At 39.7% G+C, this 22,171-nt stretch overlaps 1 protein-coding gene across 1 annotated transcript; it reads right to left on the bottom strand.

Moving 5' to 3' along the window:
* Nucleotides 1-447: 447 nt before the first annotated feature.
* Nucleotides 448-21,176, bottom strand: LONRF3 (LON peptidase N-terminal domain and ring finger 3). The gene is made up of 13 exons (XM_062585044.1): nt 20,567-21,176; nt 19,550-19,668; nt 18,746-18,868; nt 16,095-16,250; nt 14,889-15,132; nt 14,092-14,182; nt 10,759-10,873; nt 10,197-10,318; nt 9,019-9,177; nt 7,744-7,906; nt 6,778-6,927; nt 5,901-6,061; nt 448-3,405 (listed from the first exon to the last, which is right to left on the bottom strand). The coding sequence occupies exons 1-12, from the start codon at nt 21,174-21,176 to the stop codon at nt 5,903-5,905; spliced, it is 2,211 nt and encodes a 736-aa protein (XP_062441028.1). The 3' UTR covers nt 448-3,405; nt 5,901-5,902.
* Nucleotides 21,177-22,171: the final 995 nt, after the last annotated feature.

Here is a 22,171-nt window from a genome sequence, read left to right as displayed (position 1 = left end):
CAACTTGGTTATTACCTGGTGAAACACATGCTTGTAAAGATGATCATGATGGAAAGTTCAGAGAATCATAGTAAAACATAATAGACAAGAAAGATCTCTCTCAGTTAACACCACTGTGCCTACTAAAGCAAAGTTTTAAGTGGCTTGCGTATTTTGTGATTGATCCCAGTGATTATGAAACCCCAACCACTGTGTTATGAAAACTTGCAGAAATAAGTAGTTGATATAACAATACTCCTTGTTGAGGGTAAATTCCTATCTAACTGCAGTATCAGAGTTTGAGAGCAGCAGGAAGAGCATTCCTGAAGACAGTAGACAAAAGAAACTGCTGAAGGATGCATCTGAAAAGATAACTTTTCCAGTGCTTTCTTGTCCTGTTTTAGTATTGAAATTGTAATTGCCTTTTTAATTATATTCATCTTTGTAATTTTGTTGAGAGCCGAAGAGTAAAGAACACAAAAATTTTAATTAGCAAACACAACTCTCCACACAGACTTTGTCAGTACAACAGAATTTTAAGTACATCTACAAACACATACAGATTCTTTGGACTATGATTTTTAAAAAATATATTGTATATGACAACGAACAAATTTGGAAAAAAATAAAGTACTTCAATCTTACGTAGAGGTAGCTGAACAGTACTCTGTTCAGTGATACGAGTATAACTTGTTTCATTTCAAGTTCATTACAGTGCACAAAAAAGATGTTTTACAAACAAATGGAATACACAAGCCCACAAAGAACTGTTTTCATTTGAAATGGCTTGATATATTTCTGGCATTCTTGCAACCACATCACTTCATGGAATTAAATTGGATGATTATATGGTGTCATATTAAGACATCTTTACACAGATAGTCTTTTCCTCCTCAGTTTTGTACTTCTCCCTTCTGTTACCATTAAAATATAGAAGCTATTGCATTGTTTTTGCTACACTTCTGCTCTGTAAACCTTTGTTCTGCAAATTTAATGTAAAGACTTAAAGGTGCATATGTATATATAAAATATATGGCTATGACTTACTTTCTGAAAAAGCTTAAGAATGGCAACCAATAACAATACAGGCACTTCTATGTGAGGGTTAATTTAGACCTTATGAAACTCTGACAATAGTAAGCACTTCATATGATAGTAATAGTTCATTTTTTTGTTTATTATCTATCATTTTAATCCTGACTAAGCAGATTAGTTTCTTGTTCCCAGACAGTATTTATTTAGCAATCTGTTTCAAAATAGTGACTTTTTGTAGTGATTTACTGTGCTTTGGAAGAGACCCCAAATCACTAGATCTTAAACTATGTGCTGCACTGGATACAAGTTAGGTTGTGAAGCTGGTACGTTAAGTGAAAACTAATGAGGACTTGAGCTCATCTGACGTAGGACCTGCAGACTAAAGCACTTTGGGGAGCACTATCCTAAGCACATACAGTTTCATCAGGGTTTACATGTAAATTGTAATTACTTTATGCTTTTTTTTTGAAGTAGGAGTTTGTATGTATGTTCTCCATTCCTAAACATTGCATTGAAATACAACTCCTGTCTGTCATTATCTTGAACACTAGTAAAATGCCAGCACCAAGCAGGAAATCATTAAATCACCATCTAAACCACAAAACTTGATTTTCCATAAAGTTTTCTCTCTCTACAGTTTACTGTACAGCATAAATCTAAATGCTAAATCCAAATCTAAGGTTGTTTGTTTGTTTGTTTGTTTGTTTGTTTGTTTTTTTCCTTTTTCCCTCCAGAGATTATTATAATCTTTGGATTAAGAAGTCAGTGGTTCAGGTGTTCTGTTAGTGAGCAGTCAGTCATACAGGACAGAAGCATAGGCCCAGCAATAGGTCAGCCATTCAGTATGGCAGATGGTATTTCTTATTGCTACAAGCTAAAGAAGAGAAGATAGAAGCACTTGAAATTAAAGTAATAAGAACTTAGTTTCAATTAACACCAGAATGTCAATTAGATCCAGACCATTCTATCATTTCACTAACACTACTAAACAACTTTCTACAACTGTGTCTGAGATCACTCTCAGGTTTGATTGCTGCCCCCCTCCCCCATAAATCCACTCCTACCTCAGGTTTATTTTCAACCAAGTTGTGCCAACTGAGATGAAAGCTATTTTCATGGAAATATTTTCCTTTAAGCTATTGCTAGACAAAATAGTATATAAAACAAAGGAAAGTTACCATGACTGTCAGAAGTTGCTCTACGCATGAGAATGATAAGTAAGTAAGTTTTTCGGAGAACATAATACTCGTCTGAGAGAATGTTTTTAATTAGAAATGACACACATATATACAGATATTTGGAAAGGTGACATAGCCAGCCTTTGTTACTTATTTTAATGTATTTGGATTAAATACTTCACTTACTTACAGAAGAGTGAAGGGGGTTTTACAAATGAACAAAACTATCTCAAAAATGGAAATCTAAAGCTTTCAAGAAGCCTCCAGGAGAGATTTAGGTGGCTTTACACACAATATTCTTCTGGAGACTGATTATTTAATTATAGTTTGAGCCTTTTCTTGCCTTTCCCCTCTGCCTCACAGGGCAATGGCTTTTTCTGTTTTCCTTCTTTTAAGAGGGACTGATCACATTTCCATGGAATCAAAAAAAATCCATTGATTTTAATAATCCTAAAACTCAGTGATCTAGGGTCAACAGAAATTAACCTTGATGGAGGGCTAGCAAAAATTATGTATTGCTTATGCCCTAACAAAGACTAATCAATACTTCTGGCCACACAGGAAATGCAAAATTGAGTCATGATTTTTTTTCAACAATATCAGCAAGATTTGGTAGGGGGACAAATAGGAATCTAGAATACTGTGAAAAGCATAAATAGAATATCCCCTCAATGATCATCTTATCTGATCAATGCTGTATCTCTAATTAAAGTGAAGGTATTTTTAAATCTATTCAGCTGTTTATTCATGCTTCTAATAAATGCTGTATTTACATAATTGTACCAATTAATACAATTCAAAAATCAAGAGTGCTGTGGCATAATTGGAAGATTTTTTTTGTTTTTAAATCTCAATACTGAATTATCATCTTAACTCACCAAAGGCTAAAGCTATTCATCCAGCTTTTCCTGAACAGGTTTGTGTTTTCCAGCATTTTTTCCCCCCATTTCTTCCCCCACCCTGGATGCATTTTGCACTTTATACATTGATCTAGGATGTGCGGCCACAGAGCAGTCCCAGATAGAATGCTGCTGTACATATACAGATTAACTTTCTCAGTATGTTGGATTTATTGTGCACATGCAAATCAACTGTATGCATTATGTGCAACAGGTCCAGTGTTTCCAGGTTGCAACAGATGCACTGGGTATGCATGACCATAGTGCGTGCACACAAATTTCTGCTTAAGAAAGTCTGGCAGCTTTACCCCTGGCTAATTAAAAAAAAAAAAAAAAAAAAACAACAATAATCATTTAAAAGTCAAGGATTCTTCCCATGGCAATTTCTAAATCAACAAAATAGGCAGAATATAAGTACGTAGGAAATGTAGCATGCAGGAAAAAGAACGAGGTCAGTGAGGAAGTCTACAAATGAGAGATATTTAAAGTCCTTTTCTCACTGATATAAAGAAAAAACGCCAGCTTATTTCTATGGGAGCAATATGGGCCCCTGACATTATGCATTAATACATAATGGTTTAAGAAGAATTGTATTTAATAATTCCAAACTTCCAAACAAATAAAAATCACTTAAATATTGACTTATGAAGACAAATGCCAATAGCAGGTCTCAGCCACCACACTTGTTATTGTTCAGAATGTGTACGTATTTCTATACATTGTTCACAGAGAAGCATGTAAAGTACCATCTACAGAAAAGAGTGAAGCAATCTAGCAGTTTGGAAAAGAGTTGTAGCATTTCTAGAATAGCTAAATGCAGATACAGGATACATATTCCTTCACAATGTTGAAACGTGTTTCAGTTCCATTAGTTTCTTTGTATCCTTATAGAAAAGTCCTATAGAATTTAACAAGAGGGGAAACAGTTTTATGAAATCTTAATGGTACAGAAATTATTCTTAACTAATCAGTTATTTCTAATGCTTCAATAATGGTACAAAAACCATACAGAAAACACATTAAGTTCTACTGCATTTCTTCCATAAAGGCATGGAATGGCACACAGTGCTATCCTGGATAAAAGTAATAAACCTGTAGTATTCCGAAATATTTTCAATTCAACTTATTTGTTTTTCCACTGAAAAGGGAAACAGTAGGTTAGAATAAAAGGCCCAATTTGGCTGTACTGAAATCAGTGAAAGTCAAATTCATCCTAGCAGAGGCAAGATCAATCCCATAAAGTGGTAGACAGAAAGCAATGAAAGCAGTAAAGAAGTGAACTATTGCTTTAAAACCAAAACCAAGATACTGCTATTCTCCTCTCTGTCCTGTTTTTACCTGCCTTATAGCTAGAAGCGATCGCCCTAAAATCTACTTGTTTCCCTTGGGCGTCAGTTGTTATTAGCAACACTACCCTATCTCTGCTAACGAAAAATGCAGTAGCTGGGTAGAGATTTGAAGCTAACAGAAACCTGGAGATTGGGATGAAATAAATAGCATATTTATTTAAACATATTCCTTCTCATGTGGCACAAACTACCCTCTGAGTCCTACAGTTCAAATCAACCCCCCTGCCCCCTCCCCTAAAACAAATCCCAGTAACCAATCAAAAAAAGAAAAAAAAAATCTTAACAGCAACAAGGCTTGATATAAACAAACTATGTTTATATCGATACCCCACAATGTAATGATAACGTAATGTAATGTAATACCCCACAATGAAATGATACCAAAACTTTTCTTTTAGGAAGAGCCACTTTTCATATAATATTGGTTCTTTCTTAGCAGCTGTTGTAGCTTTTACCCTTTCTTGTGAGAAAGGGTTCAGATATCAATTTAACTGCAAGTTATTCTTGTTTTGTGGAGTATTAAGGAAGGGATCCTTCAGTCACCACTCTGGCCAGTTCCCACTGAAGACAATACTTGAATTTAGCAAAGCACTTAAAAGCTCATGCTTAAAATCAAGCACTTGCTTGACTGTTTTGTGATATCAGAGACCAAGTTGTTAATGATCAAGCTCTAACTATGCTTGAATCATCTCAGACAATCTGTGTATATTGACAACTTCATGGCAGGCTGTTTCAGGGAAAAAAAATCTCTCTTAGACTGCAATAGAACTGGGGATAAGTAAGAAAACATTCAAAGTATTTGAACACAAATACACTGAAAAATGATCACAGCAGCTGCTTGTGCACTGCTAATATTGTTTTCTCCCCAGTCATAAATACAGGGTAATAACACTATAAATAAATATAGCAACTTATTTTCCTTTAGAGAATGTACACATAAATAATATACATTTGGAAACAAAAAAAAATCATAGTGCAAAAATAAATTATCAAATGGAAGTTGTGAACATTATTTTACACAATGCTATATAAAACCTGAACCATTTGGAATAAAAGATTTTGCAGTTCACTGAAATAATGCATTAACATTATTATTTTCTGCTTCACATTAAACTGCACAATTTCCTTTATCCACTACAAAAAATAAAATAAAAATAAATTAAAAAAAAACCTCTTAAGCTTTTTAAAAGGTTTATGGCAAACAAGATCACTTTTTTTTCCCTATCACATTTGTTATTAATTTAGCAGTGCAGTGATTGAATAACCATCTCAGAGAGAGTTCCAAAAGGAAACTACTGAAGCATCCATAAACATCCTTTGCTCTTTATAACTTTTTTCCTTTGAATTTCAGGCTTGAAACATCCTGACACTCAAATCTGTAAGACATTATTGCAGTTAGGTGAAGTTACAAGAGACACTCTACAGTCAAGTACTGTGGGAGACTTCACAGCTCTCCTCACCATCACCGTGATCTTGTACGGGTCATGAATGTAAGGACACGTCTGATGCCATTCAAGCGGTCTTTGAGGGATTTCATGGCAAGGAAAGGGAGCTGAGCTCTGTTCTCAAGTGGAAGGACAGCTAGGACCCACCAGCACCAGGCTGGCCCATTAGGGTTAGCCTACAGCGAGGGAGAAAAGCAGACATTAGGTTATCTTTAGATAGTAAGGTCTTGTTTTTGAAGAACTTAGACAGAATTTTGATAACCTGCTTGCTAAGTTGCCATCTAACTGCCAAACTAATGGCTTGTAATTTACAGGTTGGCCTGAAACAAAAATTACAGCCAAGCTGCATCTTTCCTAAAAATAGGATCTTAAAGGTGGGGGGCAGGGAGATATAATTCTATTTCTAGTAACAGTTTATAGGTTTGGTCTTTTGGATTTTTTTTTTTTTACTCTTATGTTACTACTGACCCAAATATTTGGGAGTCTGCCTCTCCTTCACTTTATACACCGTTTCTGCATATTTAACTTATGTCATTGTATTGTTAGTTTAAGAACCCTGCTATCTGCAGTCTTTGAACAAATGTATCACAATTCTTGTCCTCTATTTTCTCTTATTCATTCAGCTGGAGACAGAATAGGCAAGAAAGCATATAAATCTCCGGGGATCGATACTTCATGTATTCTCAGGAATTTATCAATATTAAGTATGAACTTTCTTTTCAGAACAACACTACCATGGGTGCCTGGCAACATAATGCAGATGATAAGCTTAGGCAGGATAAATTATGAAGATTCCTGTTTTCATCATCAAAAGAGCATGCTTCCTACTTTATTGCTTGTTCTGTGATTTCCATCTAAAAAATAAGTTACATAAACTATTGATTCAGGATACCTGTGGGTCAGGATCCTTAGCCGGCATTGGACCAAAATGACTGAGAATTCGACTTTTGAGCGCTTGCTTGAGTGAGTTAAACCACATGTATGCCTGATCATAGACAGAATCATGGAGAACAAGTAATGCAGCATAGTCTTGTCCTTGCACCTGAAATGAGTAGAGAAAGAAGGAAGGTCACTGTTAGTTCAGCACATTGGAGAAAGCACCAAATTAATTTTTGAGGTTTCTTTTGGTAGGAGGGGAGAAGCGAAAGATTGAGAGAGTTCCATGGTAAGTCCTGAAAAGTAATTTTTTTATAGTAAATTTTCTCCTAAAACAAACCCATCTACCAACTCCTTCACCTTCTTCTTCTGCTCTATTCTAAAGACAACTATTTGCAGAATAAAGATTTCCAGATTGCTAAATGAAATCACCTCTACATAGATATCACATTTTCATAGACCAAAAGTTTTGTGCAAAATTTTTTAAAACTAACTGACTCCTTAGAATAGACATTTTGTTTTCCCACTGTGTAGCAAAAGATACATCACCCAGAATGATTTTTGCTTTGATTAAAAAAAAAATATAAATCATATAAAAGCTGTACTGGGCATAAAGCTACTCCCAGTTATCTAAATGGAAGCTTTCCAATTGGCTTCCATAAGAACGGAGGCTTTTTCTTTTTTTTTTGGTCATCTTATAAACTGCAAAAAAACATTCCATCTAAAACAGTAGTAAAATCTCATCCTAGATTCACTTTGTTTTGTGTTCTATTAAAACCCTCCAGGAAAGCATTCTTCAGAAAATGCTATGTATCTGTATGCATGTGGTAACTACTATTTTCCCATCTTTAACCACAAACATTTAGTAAATACCACACTGTTTGCTTTACTAGAAACAACTGTTCATCAAAAAAGAAACTCACTGAGAACAAGATTTAGATTTCCAAATTTAACACTTTATATGAAATATTTCTAAACTCACCTTTTGATCCTCGATATACTCAATATCTGCTGTATTATAGCCATCACGCTGGCTGTGCTGTATCACCTTAAATCTCCTCTTGCCGATGCTATCCACAACAGAGCGACCATCAGCAAAGAATTCAACATTTCTGATCTCCAAAATGCAGCCATAATCTGCAAACCTATTTTAAATCAGAACAAAAGTAAGTAAACAAGTCTTAGTCTCTCCACAGAACTGCCATACAGCCAGTCCCTACCACAAAGGTATTTACCAGAGTTAGCTCATTTCTATTTATATTGCTCATAGTACTGACCTGCTATAGTTCACGTTATTAACAATAGTTTTCAAAACTATCAGTCAGGAAGATTCAGGCTGTCTGATCTGATTAACATTGTGTTTTGAAATACAGGGAATTTGTGAAGAAATTGAAAGTTTTATGTGGCTAAAAGTATACTTTCCCTATTGTTTTTATATATCTAGAAACATTCAGTCATTTTGTGAATGCAAAAGAATGAGTGCAGTTCAGAGTATTGGAATTAAATTAAATCTGTAAGGTAAGCTTTCCTCAGAACTTCAGCAGTTTTTTGTTACTATTTTTATTTTTGTACACAAAGTATACACCATACTTACTGTTGATAGCTTATAGGTATACACCATTCCCCCTTCCCTATCCCTATTCCCCACCCCCATCCCCCTCAACAAACACAACCCCCTGCCCCCCAACCCTGCTCACTTCAGAGATGGACACATTAAGATCCGAGTGTGTAAGACTAAATGGCTCAATGTAAACGCTCAGTTTGTCCTTAAAAGGATTCTGCTGTAGCTCTCCACCCTCCACTATACTCAGAACACTGTAAGGACCTAAATCTTTCCCAATAGCTTGGTTACTCTTTTCATAATTAAAAAAAAAAAAAAAACAAAGCCACCCTACGCCTTATTGCCATTTCAATTTGACTGCTTGTGCCAAAGCATTAAACAGATTTCAGAGTAATAGAAAATATGCTTCCTTTTCATGTATTGTAAAAAGTCTGCAGCTCAACTTCATATAATACATACTAGCTCTAGTTGTACGTTTCAGTGTGGGAGAAGTGATATTAGACAGGATCCAAGTGCTCAACAAGCAAACTTTGATCTTCTCAATGTCATTAACTGTCATCATTCGAAAGAAACTTTCTTAATTGGAGGACTATCACATAAATGTCTAGAACCAAGGACATTTCTGCACCTTCCTCCAAAGAGCTGCTCCAGACTAAGTGGAGTAAATCACATGGTCCAAGTGTGCTGCTCACTCACCCCTTGACAGGGTCGCTGATGCACATCCCAAATTGTTTGGTGCCAGTCTCCATGCACCGTCGAATCATCAGTCGATAACATGGCTCAAAGATGTGCAAAGGGCAGGGGACTGTAGGATAAGCCATTGTGCAGACAAATATAGGAACATTCTTATTTAGGCTGTAAGAAAGGTCACCAGAGATGACATTTTACCAGAATATTGGAGAGAGATAAAATACCTACATTTTATGCAGTAACATATTCTGAGAAGACTGGGGGGGGGGGGGAAATCTCATCAATGTCTGTAAGAGCCTGAAGGGAGGGTGTCAAGGGGACAGGGACAAACTCTTTTCGCTTGTCCCATGTGACAGGACAAGAGGCAATGGGCAAAAACTGAAGCACAGGAAGTTCCGCCTGAACGTGAGAGGGAATTTCTTCACTGTGCGAGTGACAAAGCACTGGAACAGGCTGCGCAGAGAGGTGGTGGAGTCTCCTCTGGAGATCAAGGCCCACCTGGATGCAACCCTGTCTAATATGCTCTAGGTGACCCTGCTGAGCAGGGAGGTTGGACTTAGATGATCTCCAGAGGTCCCTTCCAACCTTACCAATTCTATGATTCTTTGAAATCACAATATCTTTAAATTGAAGTTACAACATCTTTAACCTTAATTTAGTTTTAAGTAAAAACTAAAATTATTTTTCGTCTTAAATTGGTATCTGGCTAGATATAATGGAAATTGACATTCCATGGTTATTAACAGAATGATTTTTAGGTATGCTTTTTGGTTTTGCTAGTAAAAGTGTTAATGCGTTTCCATTACTATTTTCAGTTTATTTTACTTTCCTTAATCCCTTTTCTTCCCTATACAATAATTTCTAACCCCCCAGCCGTGGGACTCCGCTTCTACCCATTGTCTCACTTTGAGGGCCACATCAAGGGCCACAGAAAGCAACAAATTTATTTATACCTTGTGCAACTGTCCTAAATTTCTTCTGCTTCTGCTTATTGTTTAGCATAGTGTTTAGTTATGCTGCTTAAAGTATAATTTCACCTGGACCTTGCCCTCTTTGAATCATGTGATACAGAGCAAGAAGCTCCTTTGTCAGCACCTTCATTCATGTTCCACAGCAGCAGGAGCTATTCGTTAGCTAACAGCTGTGCTATTAGAGACTGGCTTTGAGATAAATCGATTACATACTTTGAAAGCTCTGCTATTTCCTCTTCATAAATCCTTCTTCTTTCAGTGAGTTCCTCTGGAAGATATTTAGCTATCAGCTCCTCCATTAGTACCGTTTTACAGTATTTCCTCATAGCCAAGCACTGCAGGAGAAAAAGGAAAAGCAGTTATTAGATAATATCTAGCATTTCAAAGTACCATGCCTATGCACAAGGTAATCATCTGCTAACTCCATTTTGTTATGTCTATTGCACATACAAATGATCCTCTAAGTTTGCACTACCACTCAAGAATTGTTTATTGAACCATTCACTAAATTATAGGCATTGTGTTTGCCAATCCCTAGGTGATTGATCTTCCCTTTCCAGATTTTCCACATATAAACATGGTCTTAAAGTTTGAACAGAGAAGATTATCCACACTTTGTTAGTCCCCAGGACATCCTAGAAGTTGTATTGTAATATTTATATTGTATTTATTTTGGTTACATAATATTTGAGTCTGGAAATACCAGGTTTCTGAAGGTGCTACTTCATCTGAAGGCACCCTCTACTTCATGCGGACTAAATCCATGCATCATTACCTCTGAGAGACCTTCTTTGCACAGGGGGCATTTTGGGTTGTGATCCAGGCATCTCTCAAGGCATTTGAGACAGAACGTATGCCCACAAGGTGTAGTGACAGGTTCATAGAAGAGCCTGGATTGGAAAATCCAAAAACAAAAAGACAACAATATCGTGTACCAAAGTAAAAAAAAAAAAAAAAAAAAAAAAAAAAAGCTGTTACCAGCTGTATTCATTCACTAATTTAACTACTGACTCTGCACTTCAGCGAAAAAGTTGTTTCTTGCTTTTCATTTCTTCAATTTTTGTATCTATTCAGCTTACAGACTTTGCTATTGCCACCTAAATATGGAAGGCATCCCCAAGAATTCTGATTTCAGTGAATGTGATGGGGAATTGTGTCACTAACTTTAGGCAGAGAAAAATGAAATCCTAGCCTATGTGAGCAATAAATAGTAGCAGAAGTTGAACGTTCTGAGTTTCTCTAATGAAACTGAGCAATACTCACACAAGAACACTTGGGCAAATCAATATGATTACTTGTATATGTAGAGCTAAGCACAAAACAGTTATTTGCAGTAATAGCACAGATAAAAGTTACTGCAATAAAGTGTGTTACTACTAACTCTAACCTAGACTTGGAATGCAGTTTTTCTGGAACACAGATTTTTTTTTTTAAACCTTAAAATGACTGCTTTTCTAGAAGACTAATGATGTTGCCTCCGTGTTTCACCTAGAAAAATATTTAAATACAGGAGGCCACATCTTCAAAGTATCTCAGGAGCTAATCTAAGTACCTCTGTGACACTTATTTTCCTGTAGGGATTTTTGTTTTCATTATTTTGATTATATGATGCTGCAAAGAGATGTTGCCTCACCAATTAGTACTTTCAAGAAATGCAAAAATCATGAAGGCTTTTCTTTGTAATAAAACATTAAAAACTAGAAACAATTTTTTTTTACAACATGTTATCTAAGCATTTTAAGGTCTCAAATATTAGTTTAAGTGAATTAAAAAGTTTTCTTAAAAACATTATGGTTTATCAAAGTAATAAACTAAGTTGCTATTATACATGTGGAAATTATAAATATGTAAATCATTTATTAATATCTTCAGCAATATGAATATGTTTAAGAACATAATTGGCTCTTTACAAAATTGCTATAGCCAGTTTATTAAATGTCATTAATTACTATAAATACTGGCATTTAAGCAAGGGAACAGATGAAGAAATATCAAATGCCACATCTATCTCATTGCAACCTGACTGTATAATTGAAAACCCTTTTTTGTTAATTGTTTAAAGAAACTTCACAGCACAAACAATACTTATTCCTTTGAACTATGTAAAATACCAAATTCTAAAATATCTCTCAGTAAGTAAGCATTTGGTTGCATATGTAATTATTTAGCAGTGGCTTATTTGGTCTGAAATGTTATAATAAAGATGAGAAATTCCTGTTAGACTGCATGATCCTGGCCTAGCTGTCATTGAAGCAGACAGCTTTTCCCAGAGACTCTAACAGGGCCTGGACTGAGCCTCATGACTTGGAGAAAGAAACACTATGTAGAAAGATTTCCTGTGACAGCATTTTAAGCGATTCTGATGATAGAAACCAAATATTCACTCCTACTGAGTAATGCTCTCTCATTTCTCACCAATATATTGTTTTACCACTAGTTTCTATTTTCTGCTTGCTGCTGGAGTGAACGCAGATCAATAATACTTTGCCACTCCATCTGACAAACAGGTTAATAACAGCTCCTGCAGTTAATAGCTAACAGGTCAGTAGGTTACTAGGTAATTAGTCCAAGGTATCTCAGGATCCAAATCTGTAACATACTTCTTCAAAACATGGCAGGAAATAATTATGATCAGTTTACAGTAACAGTGAGAAAAGGTCTTGCAACAGCTTCTCTTAGTGCAAACCTTCATTGTTGTAATGAAGTTACAAAGTTATGCACCTCTGAACGTAAGGGCTGTATTTGTGACTACAAATGTAGAATCAGTGCTGGCATCCCCTGTGCTCTCAGAGAACCAGAAATCCTAAGCTAATTCCTTTAAGAATGTATTGTAGTCTAGCTGTTTCTGATTTAACATAGAGGATGAGGAAATAGAGTTAATTTTATTAAAAACATCTGAAAAATGCTTTTTGGCCACAATGGTCATAAACATGCAGACTCATTAAAACCAGCTAAGACCAATTGTGTGGCTTTGTGTTAGAGGAAAGTTTTGCTCTTAGCAATATCAAGTGTTTTGACAGCTGTGTAAACTTTTGGAGCATGTTTCAGCTGTAGGCGGACAGAGGGAGAGGGGGCAGACCTGATTCATTCCAAGCAGAAGTAAGTTGAACAACACAGCAGTTGTTCTCCCAAAGATTTCAGTTTGCTTGAAATAAATTGAGTTTTCTCCAACAGCATTTAAACCGTACAACAAAAGAAAATCCACATTTTTTCAGGCCTTTTAAAAATACATTCCATGAAGAAGCCATATGCTATTTAAGAATCTAAAATACAGTGCAAGACTAATGCCAACATACTTTGTTTATACGTTTGGGTAATTAAGACAACCACCAAAACAAAACTCAGTGTAGGTGTAGAGGAGTGCTGTGAAAAACATCTTCCAGATATTTCTTTCTAAAAGTTAGTAACAAAAATCCTCATGTATATTTCCCAAAGTTGAAAATGTTTTTACAAAACAAGTAGTGAAATAGATGGAGTTAACAGTTCTGTTTGTATTAAGTCATTGCTGTCCTTGAGAATAAATCTGTTATTTAACTAAAAGAGGAGATCACGAAACAAGCGTTACAGTGGCCTTAGTAAACTAAAGCAGGAATTCAGTACATCACATTTAAGTGCTAGAGAAAAAAAACATGTTCTTTGCTTGCAGGATCCTCCTACTACAATAGCAGCAACATAATATTTTACATGCAAACTTAGAATATTCATAGAACGTGCTCCCTTTGCTATTTTATGCATTATATAATGTCATATATGGCTCTACTAATTCCAAAGGACAAACTGTGGACTTGTGCACTATGTGAGTCTGTGAGTGGGCACATGTATCTGGTGAGGGGAAATCTTTCAGACATGTTCACTAATGCACTTAACCCTCACATGACCTTATCTGTCTTTTCCCAAACAATCACTAGTCTTCACCAGATCAAACAGTTCCAATTCATCAACAGCGTTCAGAACCAAAGAACGAGAAACGTGTTAATAGAATAATCATTGCAATAAAAGCAGATTTCAAGTCAGAGGAAAAATAAGTAAAAGCAAGCTAGGAAATCTCTAGATCATACAACAGAGAAAACTTAAGAACTAAACACACGCGTGAGAGAATAATGAATACCTCATACACAGGGAGCAATCCAAATCTGATGGATCCACAAATTCAAATGGAATATGGTACCCAGCACTACTTCCCTTGATATCAGCTGTATCTATCAATAATGATAAAAAATATATATTACAATATATGATTGGACACAATTACATAGACAATGCAGAATTTCAAAGACAATTTTTTCCTGTGTATCCACAAACAATATCCGATATTTAAACATGTATTGTATTTACCTGCAGGTTATTGAACCATTGGCATCATTAGAGCAATTTCTATGCAAAGCATCAAATTCAGCTTTGGCACAAATTAGCATACCTTCCCTTAATTTTTTGTGACATTATGCCTACTAACAGAAGGCTGAATTCAGCCTTGCATTACCAAGTATCTTTTAGTGTTGAAAATCTACAACGGTACAAATTCTTCTGTCATGCCACTGTAAATGCATCCCACAGCTTAAGAACACGGCCGGATCTCACATATCATGAGCAAACAGAATTCATGCTTTAAAGCATAATATATATATTTACCTTAATGTGAAAAATGCCAAAAGCATGCATGTCATTCATCTTTCCTACAAGATTCAGAGATCTTCTGACAAACACGTACTTGACTCAACTTTCTTAGCCCTTTTTTAGGCTAAAAATTAATTTTACAAGGAAAGTGCAGCATCCCAAGTTCCCCATCATGCCCTGACTAGATTAGATATGAATACCAAAGTCTAATTTGAAGCCTCTTCCTCTAAGCAAGAAAAAATTCCAATGATTGCATGTCGTGGATCTCATCCTGTGCTTAATTAAACATACCTTTCTTCATGAGCTTGCAGGGCACCTCAGCACTTCTCACCTCCTCAGAGCAGCACTTCCTTTTCAGAAGGTTGCACTTCTCAGAAATGAGAAAGGCAGACTCTGATATGGAGGTGAGTTTGTTCTCCCCATCTGAGCAGTCCCTTTTACTCTCTGTTATTTGTACAGATTTCCTCAAGCTGCCAGAAGTAGTTACATTTTGTTCCTCTTGAACAGGAAAACCCTTTTTCTGTTCCACATTTATCTGTGTAAAGAGAGGATCAACATTAAAAACATCAAACAGCTTTGTAAAGAAAATTAAAAAAAACAAACCCTTTAATAAGTCTTAATATTATAGATTGTTCAGGAAGGACTTTGTAGGCCAAGACACAGCAGTTCAAGAGTTGCTGCATCAGGGTCTGATTTTAATTGAAATTCTTTTCAAACTAACCCCCCTAACACACACTTCACTGAATATTTTCAGTCTTTATGTATGGCTTCATGGGTTGGTCATGAAACTTGATTCATGCAGAAATTTGACTAAATCTCAGCATGACACGTTTTTATCACTTAGCCTATGGAAAAATATATACTGTTTGTATCATAATGATTGTAGCAACCATTGTGTCAAAACAATCAAAGCAACATGAGTTTTATTCTAACAAAACAGCATAAATGCACAGAAAGTGCACAGAGCTTTCTTCAGCAAGACTGATTTCTTTCGCAAAGGATAAAATGATCATTTACTATCCCACTCTGGTTACAACCTATTAACAGCCATTTCATAAAACATCATTACCTATCAACTTGTCACATCAGCTCCCCAGATGAACATGAAATTACATACTGTAGACTGTGATCAGGAGCTGTGGTGATGCCTAGTATGTAGAGAGATGAGAGAACTGTCCCTCAAATTGACTTGCTTCACTAGGCTCTAGAGGCTCTTTACTACCCATTACTTTTAAGAGCTAAAGACAGTTACAGGTATAGTACATTCTCAACTCTGATAAAAAAATTAAGAACAACAGCATAAGGCTTCCGTTAAACAAAGGGAAGAGTCAGTTAAAGAGAATCCAGTAAGTCATATTTTATATATATGCTGAAACTCAGAGAAAAATCTGAGGAAATGCATCATCCAATCTCTCAGAGATGAAAAGGAGAGAAAACTTCCCAATGTGAACATGAAACACATAGCAAAATTAAAAAATGCATATCAAATTTCTTTACCTTGAGCAACCTCTGTAGATTATGGCTGGTGCCTCCAGATCCCACTGAGTTTAAAAGATTCCCCTTTAATCTAGAGTGATGTGACAACAGCTGCAGGATATCAGGTAAGTGTTCCTGAGCGTTTCCCGGGATGAGTGAAAATAAACTAAGTAGAAGCTGTGATATAAAACAGAATACTTCACTGCTTAGTTCTCTCCTTGTATCCTCTCAGCAAAAAAAGCAAGTAAAGGAACAGCTGAAAGAAGCATCCTTGATTTTTTAGAACCATTTAAAGAGCCTTTTATTCTAGGGTGAAAGCAGAAAGAAATACAGAAGTTGATGCAATATAGGCTTTAACGAACAGAAGAGATGTTTTTGGAGTTCAGCGTGCCAGTATGTTATTAACCATTCTTTATGGTAGGTGACACAAACATGCCTTTGTCCTCTTGTTCTAGAGTTTAGAGCTCACCAGGAATTATTAACATCTTTCTCAAATACATTTTTGCTGTGTATCAGAAACTTTCAGTGGAGTTAATTAGTACAGAAAGCACTCATCTCACAGGTTTAATCCAAGTTCAATCAAGTAAATGTCTCTGACACTGTAAGTTGTAACTATTTTAATTCACCTATGTGACAATACAAAAAAAAAAAAAAAAAAAAAGGAGGAGGCAGTAGGAAAAAAATGATAGTCTTCATTTGCTATCAGAAAATAAGCACATCAGTATCACTAGCAACTTATAGCCACTTGTACTACAGTACAACTCATCAGATGATTAGTCAAGGGAAAAAAATTGCTGAATGGAAAATTCATGTAGTTTAAAAACTAATTTCAGCATATTACTGGGGTGATCCTGCTGATGCATGAGAAAGCCACATGATAGCTAAGATTTCTTCTTAAAGGCAAAAGGATTCCACAAGACCATACTCTGTCAAAACTAAGGTGGACGGACAGCGAATACAAACAGAACGTCATAGCTGCACCTGAAGAATTTGATAAAAAATAGTCTGTCATTGTTATGCAAACAGGCTTGGAAAAGACCCAATGAAATACTACATCATGGATGAACTCTGTATTTGATGGGCTTGTATGCAATTCTTTTAGTTGCAAGAAGCATAGTTTTCCTCAGAACCCCATGGCTCAGAAATAAGCTGTCTTGGATAAGGCTATTTAGAGTCTGAATTTAGAAACATATCTGTTTGTTCTTGCTTTTCTTGCTCTAGCAAATAGGAAGTCTCCCAGCATGACTGAGAACAAATCACGATACAATGACAGTGAAAGACTGTATGGAACATGCATTAAAAACCCCACCCAACCAAAAACCCAAACAAAAGAACAATGACAGAAAATCACACGGGAAATGGAAATCTCAACCACATACAAAATACGATAAAAGTCTGATTGCAATACAGCCATGTAGGCTATACTTTCTCAGTTACCTGTATGAACAGAGCTTTACTGCAAGAATTCTACTATGCTTTTAAAAAGCCTTTCATGTCAGGGCCTGACGCTTCCCATCCCACCAACCACAGACGAAAGCATGAATTCACTACCATAAAAAAAAAACTCAATAAAATGAAGGTAAAGAATAATAACTGCTACATTCTTATTCTCATAACCTATTCTCGCTGTGATGCTAAGCCATTTGACAACAGGAACAAAAAATGGTCAAAGGTGAAAACGCCAATTCATTCCAGGAAAGGAAGCCGTAATTAACTCTTAAGAGGTGTACAAAACAGAACTAATGGTTTTCACCAATCCTCTTTAAAGGGAAAGGTGAAAGATTTCACAAACTGTGACTTAGGCTGCAGGTTTACTGCAGATCTGTTATGTTGCTTATTTAACATTAATTATTAGCAGCCTTTGAAACTGTTTAAAAACAGATCTCTTCCTTCGCTGAGTGATCCTCTTCCTGGTCCCTTCATGTGCTGAAACTTGGAGCAATGCATAAGGGCTGCAGGCAGAGAGCTGCTGCTCCCAAGTGGAGCTGGAAGGGTGCTGTGTGTTGCTTTCTACCAGTCAATGGCCTGATAAAACATTAAATAGCAACTCCCCCTCTTTTGTGCTCAGTAATTGCTAATATGTTGCCAAGCTAGGAAACAGATTAGAAGTTTGATTATAGGCAATCATAATAGTCCGTGGGTGGCGATTATCAGCAACTCCGTTTTATTTCGATTTTGCTGATGCTCATGATTACATGAGTAACTGTTTCCACAGTGTCTGCTTAATGTTTTCTTGCCATCTCAATCAATTTCAAATATGGCAATGGATAAAATCAAAATTTCAACAATGCTCTATATTTATATCCCCAGCCAGCCCTTTGCAGTATCTACTGAAGAGAGACAGACAAGAGAGACAAGAGAAAGAGAGAGATAAAGAGTGAGGAGAAAAAGCGAGCGTGTGCGCGAGACGAGCAAAAGAGCAAGAGAGCGTGAGACAAGATAAAGAGTGCGTGCAAGAGATGAGAGTGAGCGAGCAAAGGCAAAGAGTGAGTGAGTGTGCCTGTGAAGGGAGAGAGAGCAGCGAAAGAAAGAGAGAGAGCACACGAGACGAAGGAAAGGGAGTGAGCACGAGGCGAGAGATTAGAGAAAAACAAGAGGCAGAGAATTCTTATCCTTCTCTATGACAGATCACTGAAGATGATTAAGGAGGTCTGGACAGTTTCAGAACTCACCTTTTGAGCCTCAGATTTGGCCATCTTGTTCCCAGTATCTAGAGCAAGGCAGAACAGAAACTCTCTTAAAGCTTCTTCTATTTTTCCCAGATTAGCTAATGCTTGTCCTTTCCTTAAGTGACCCTGAAACAAAATATATCCACAGTTGCAGCTTTTGTTCCTTTTGCTGTGAGGATATTCAATTAAAACAAAATGAAATCACAGAAGCTCTTTCCAGAAAAGAGAAAGGCAGCCAAAATTCGTTACAATAGTCTCTTATACCTTGATACCAACAGCGGCTGGATTTTTAACCACAATAGTCCTGAAAATTCTTTGAATACACAGACTTTTACAGGCGGGAACAAGATATTCCCTAACTCCAGTAAGTACAGCTCTCCCAGATCACTGACACATTCGAACCTTGAGGAATCCTATAATCTGTCTTGGAAAAAATCTACTTTCCCTATTAATCTCCTAAACTACTGATTATAAAAATGTTTATTTTATATACTATATCTTAAAGAAAAATATAAGCACAGCACTCAGTTTTTAAGGACAGTTCATGAGCTTGAGACTCCTCCACGTCAAAGACAAATAGCGTTCAGTAACTTATCCTCCAGGAAGGGCCTGCATTGCTTACCACTCTCTTCCCTCACACCAGAAAGCAGAAGAATATCATAGTTGAGTGTCTAAGTCACAGGAGTCAAAGAAGTTACAAGACTTAAAGCAGCTCTCAAATTCACAACTCCTTGAACAACCTAACGGCTTTGTAACTGGTGCAGCAAAAAGGTTTTAAAACAAACTACAACTGAAGTCAGAACTTACTTTCAACCAGTATGGCTGGAGTCTGCATGCTGTTTCTGCATCATGCAATGCATCTTCACAAGCTTTCAAAGTAGAGTTGATCTGGGACCGATTGCTGTATAGTAAGTGGTCATTTGGAGCTGCAGTAAACAGAAAAAAAACTGACTAATTAGAATTGTTTAAAGGATAGTTACATAAGCTTTATTCCCTACATTTTTTTTTTTGAAAAAAGCATGCTGCTCCTCCGAAGTTATATAAAAAACAATCCAACCCAAAATATCCATTCTTTAAATAACTACGTACTAAATCAAACACGGCAACCTCTTTGGGCTACTCCAGACAAAATGTCAGCTACGTATTATATAACTGCAGGGAACATTGCATAAATAAATGCTGAGACATTCGTACAATAAATTACCAGCCCAGACAGAGGATCAGATGGTTCGTGGAAACGTACAGGGAACATTTACGGTGGCAAGAGCGATGCTCTCGTAGTGCAGACAGAAGTTTCAGAATTACGCAGTGCTCCAGCAGCGGCGGCAGGATGATCTCCGCGACCCGCGCCGCGCCGCGCCACCACGGGCGGATTCTCGCGTTTGATGGCACATGCCCATCGCTCACATGAAGCCCTCACCAGTTTGCCTTTGCCTTCCGTTGACCGCACGCAACAGCGGCTGCCTGTTCTCGAACTAGGCTAGGACCGACGCGGCCGAAGTTTTCGCCGCGCGACCCGCCGCAGCGGCGCTAGCGCCGAGGCGCCCGAGCGGCGCCGCCTCCGCGGGGCCCGCCGGGGCGCGGCGCGGCGCCTCCCCCGCCGCCCTCGCCCCTCTCCGGCCCGCGACGGCGGGGGAGCCGCGCGGGACGCGCCGGGCGCCGCCGCCCTGTTCCCTCGGCGCTTACACAACCGCCCCGGGAGGGGGGCAGGGCGCCCAGCCCCGCCGCCGGCCACGGGCTTATGCAACGCGCTGCTCTCCTGACCCAGTTTCGCTCCGCGCCGCGGAGCCCCCCCGGCGCCGGCGCCCCCGCGGAGCCCGTTACCTAAGCTGACCGCCTCGTTGTACTTCTGCAGGGCAGCCTGCAGCTTCTTCTCCTTGTACAAGAGGTTCCCTTCGTGCCTGAGCCGCGACGCCTTCACTTGCCCGGGGAACCACTTGGCCAGCAGGTTGCTGAGGATGACGTTGACCCGCAGGAGCTGCCCGGCCGCCGAGCCGCCCTCCTGCCTGCACAGGACGCAGCGGGCCTCGGCCGCCCGCTCCCTCTCCAGGCACTTTTTGCAGAAGGTGTGTCCGCACGGCAGCGAGACGGGCTCGAAGAGGAAGCCCTGGCACTTGCGGCACCTGAAGACGTCCCACTCGCGGGGCTGCAGCAGGCTGGCCGCGCCGCCGCCGGGGGCGGGCAGCCCCTCTTTGATCCGGATGCTCTGCGCCAGGCACTCCACCAGCCTGCCCAGCTGCTCGGCCCGCAGCTGCCGGTGGCGGGACGCCAGCTGGTAGAGCTGGAAGGCGTCGTGCAGCCTCCCGCCGCGGGCGAGCGAGTCGGCGCGCCCCAGCAGCACCTGCCAGTCGGGCCCCCGGCCGCCGGCGCCCGGCTCCGGGCTGCGCGCCGCCAGCGCCTCGCTCTCGGGGCGCGGCGGCGGCTGGGAGCCCATGGCGGCCGCTCTAGCGGGGGGCGCTGGGGCGCGGAGGCGGCGCGGCGCGGCCCCGGCCCCGGCCCCAGCCCCGGCGCCCGGCCCGCCGCCGCCCCATGGCGCTCCGCCCGGCACCTCTTAACGGCCGCCGCGCGGCCCCGCGTTATATAAAGCGCGGGCACGTGACCGCGGGCCGCGGCGCCCATTGGGCGGCGCCCGCCGGAGCGTTACAAAACCAGACAGTTTTGTAACCGCGCTCGCTGCCCCCGGCGCCGCCCGGCCCGGCCCGGCCCGGCCCGGCGCGGGGTCCCGCGGAGCGCGGGCGGCCGCCCCGCCGCGGCTCCCGCCGGCGCCGCTCCTGGCTGCCCCGCGGGCCGGGCTGAGTCCCCGGCCCGCTCCTCGGTGCCTGCGCGGGCGGGAACCGCCGGCTCCGGCAGGCGCCCGGGAGCCGCCGCCCGCGGGCCGGGCCGGGCCGGGCCGGGCCGGGCCGGGCCGGCGGCGGCTCCGCGCCTAGCGGGGTTTGACCCACTGACCTACACAGCGCGCATCAGCGCCGCTCTCGCCGCTCTGGGACCGCGGCCGACGGTAAGGGGGGGCCCGGCCAAAGCCATCCTGCCCGAGCGGGGACGTTGCGGGGTTTAACGGTACGCTTAGCCCCTGGCCTTAACCAAAGCGATGGAGCAGCGAGGCTGCTCTGTCAGCTCATCGTGCTGTTCTGGACAAAGAAACAGAAAATTAGAATGAAAATGCCGTGTTTGGTCATGGATAGCTATACCTACCGCCACCAGGGTCTAGCTAAAAAAGCATGGGTCTTAGCGTGCACATAAGCACATACCCACCGATTTTCTTTATATGAAGGCATCTATCTTGTGTAACGCTTTGGGCTAAATGTAATCAAAGGAAAGATTCTGGAAGATTAAGTAAGTTACCTGTGCTACCATATAAATACCTCTGCTAGTAGTTAGAACATGGACAGGAGCAGTTGTTTCAAAGTTGTCTGATCTTCTGCTTGCAGT

The sequence above is a fragment of the Rhea pennata genome, chromosome 11 (genome assembly GCF_028389875.1).
Source record: "Rhea pennata isolate bPtePen1 chromosome 11, bPtePen1.pri, whole genome shotgun sequence".
Classification (NCBI taxonomy): Eukaryota; Metazoa; Chordata; class Aves; order Rheiformes; family Rheidae; genus Rhea; species Rhea pennata.
Note: the sequence above shows the minus strand (reverse complement) of the source record. Positions and strands in the feature narration are given on the sequence as shown.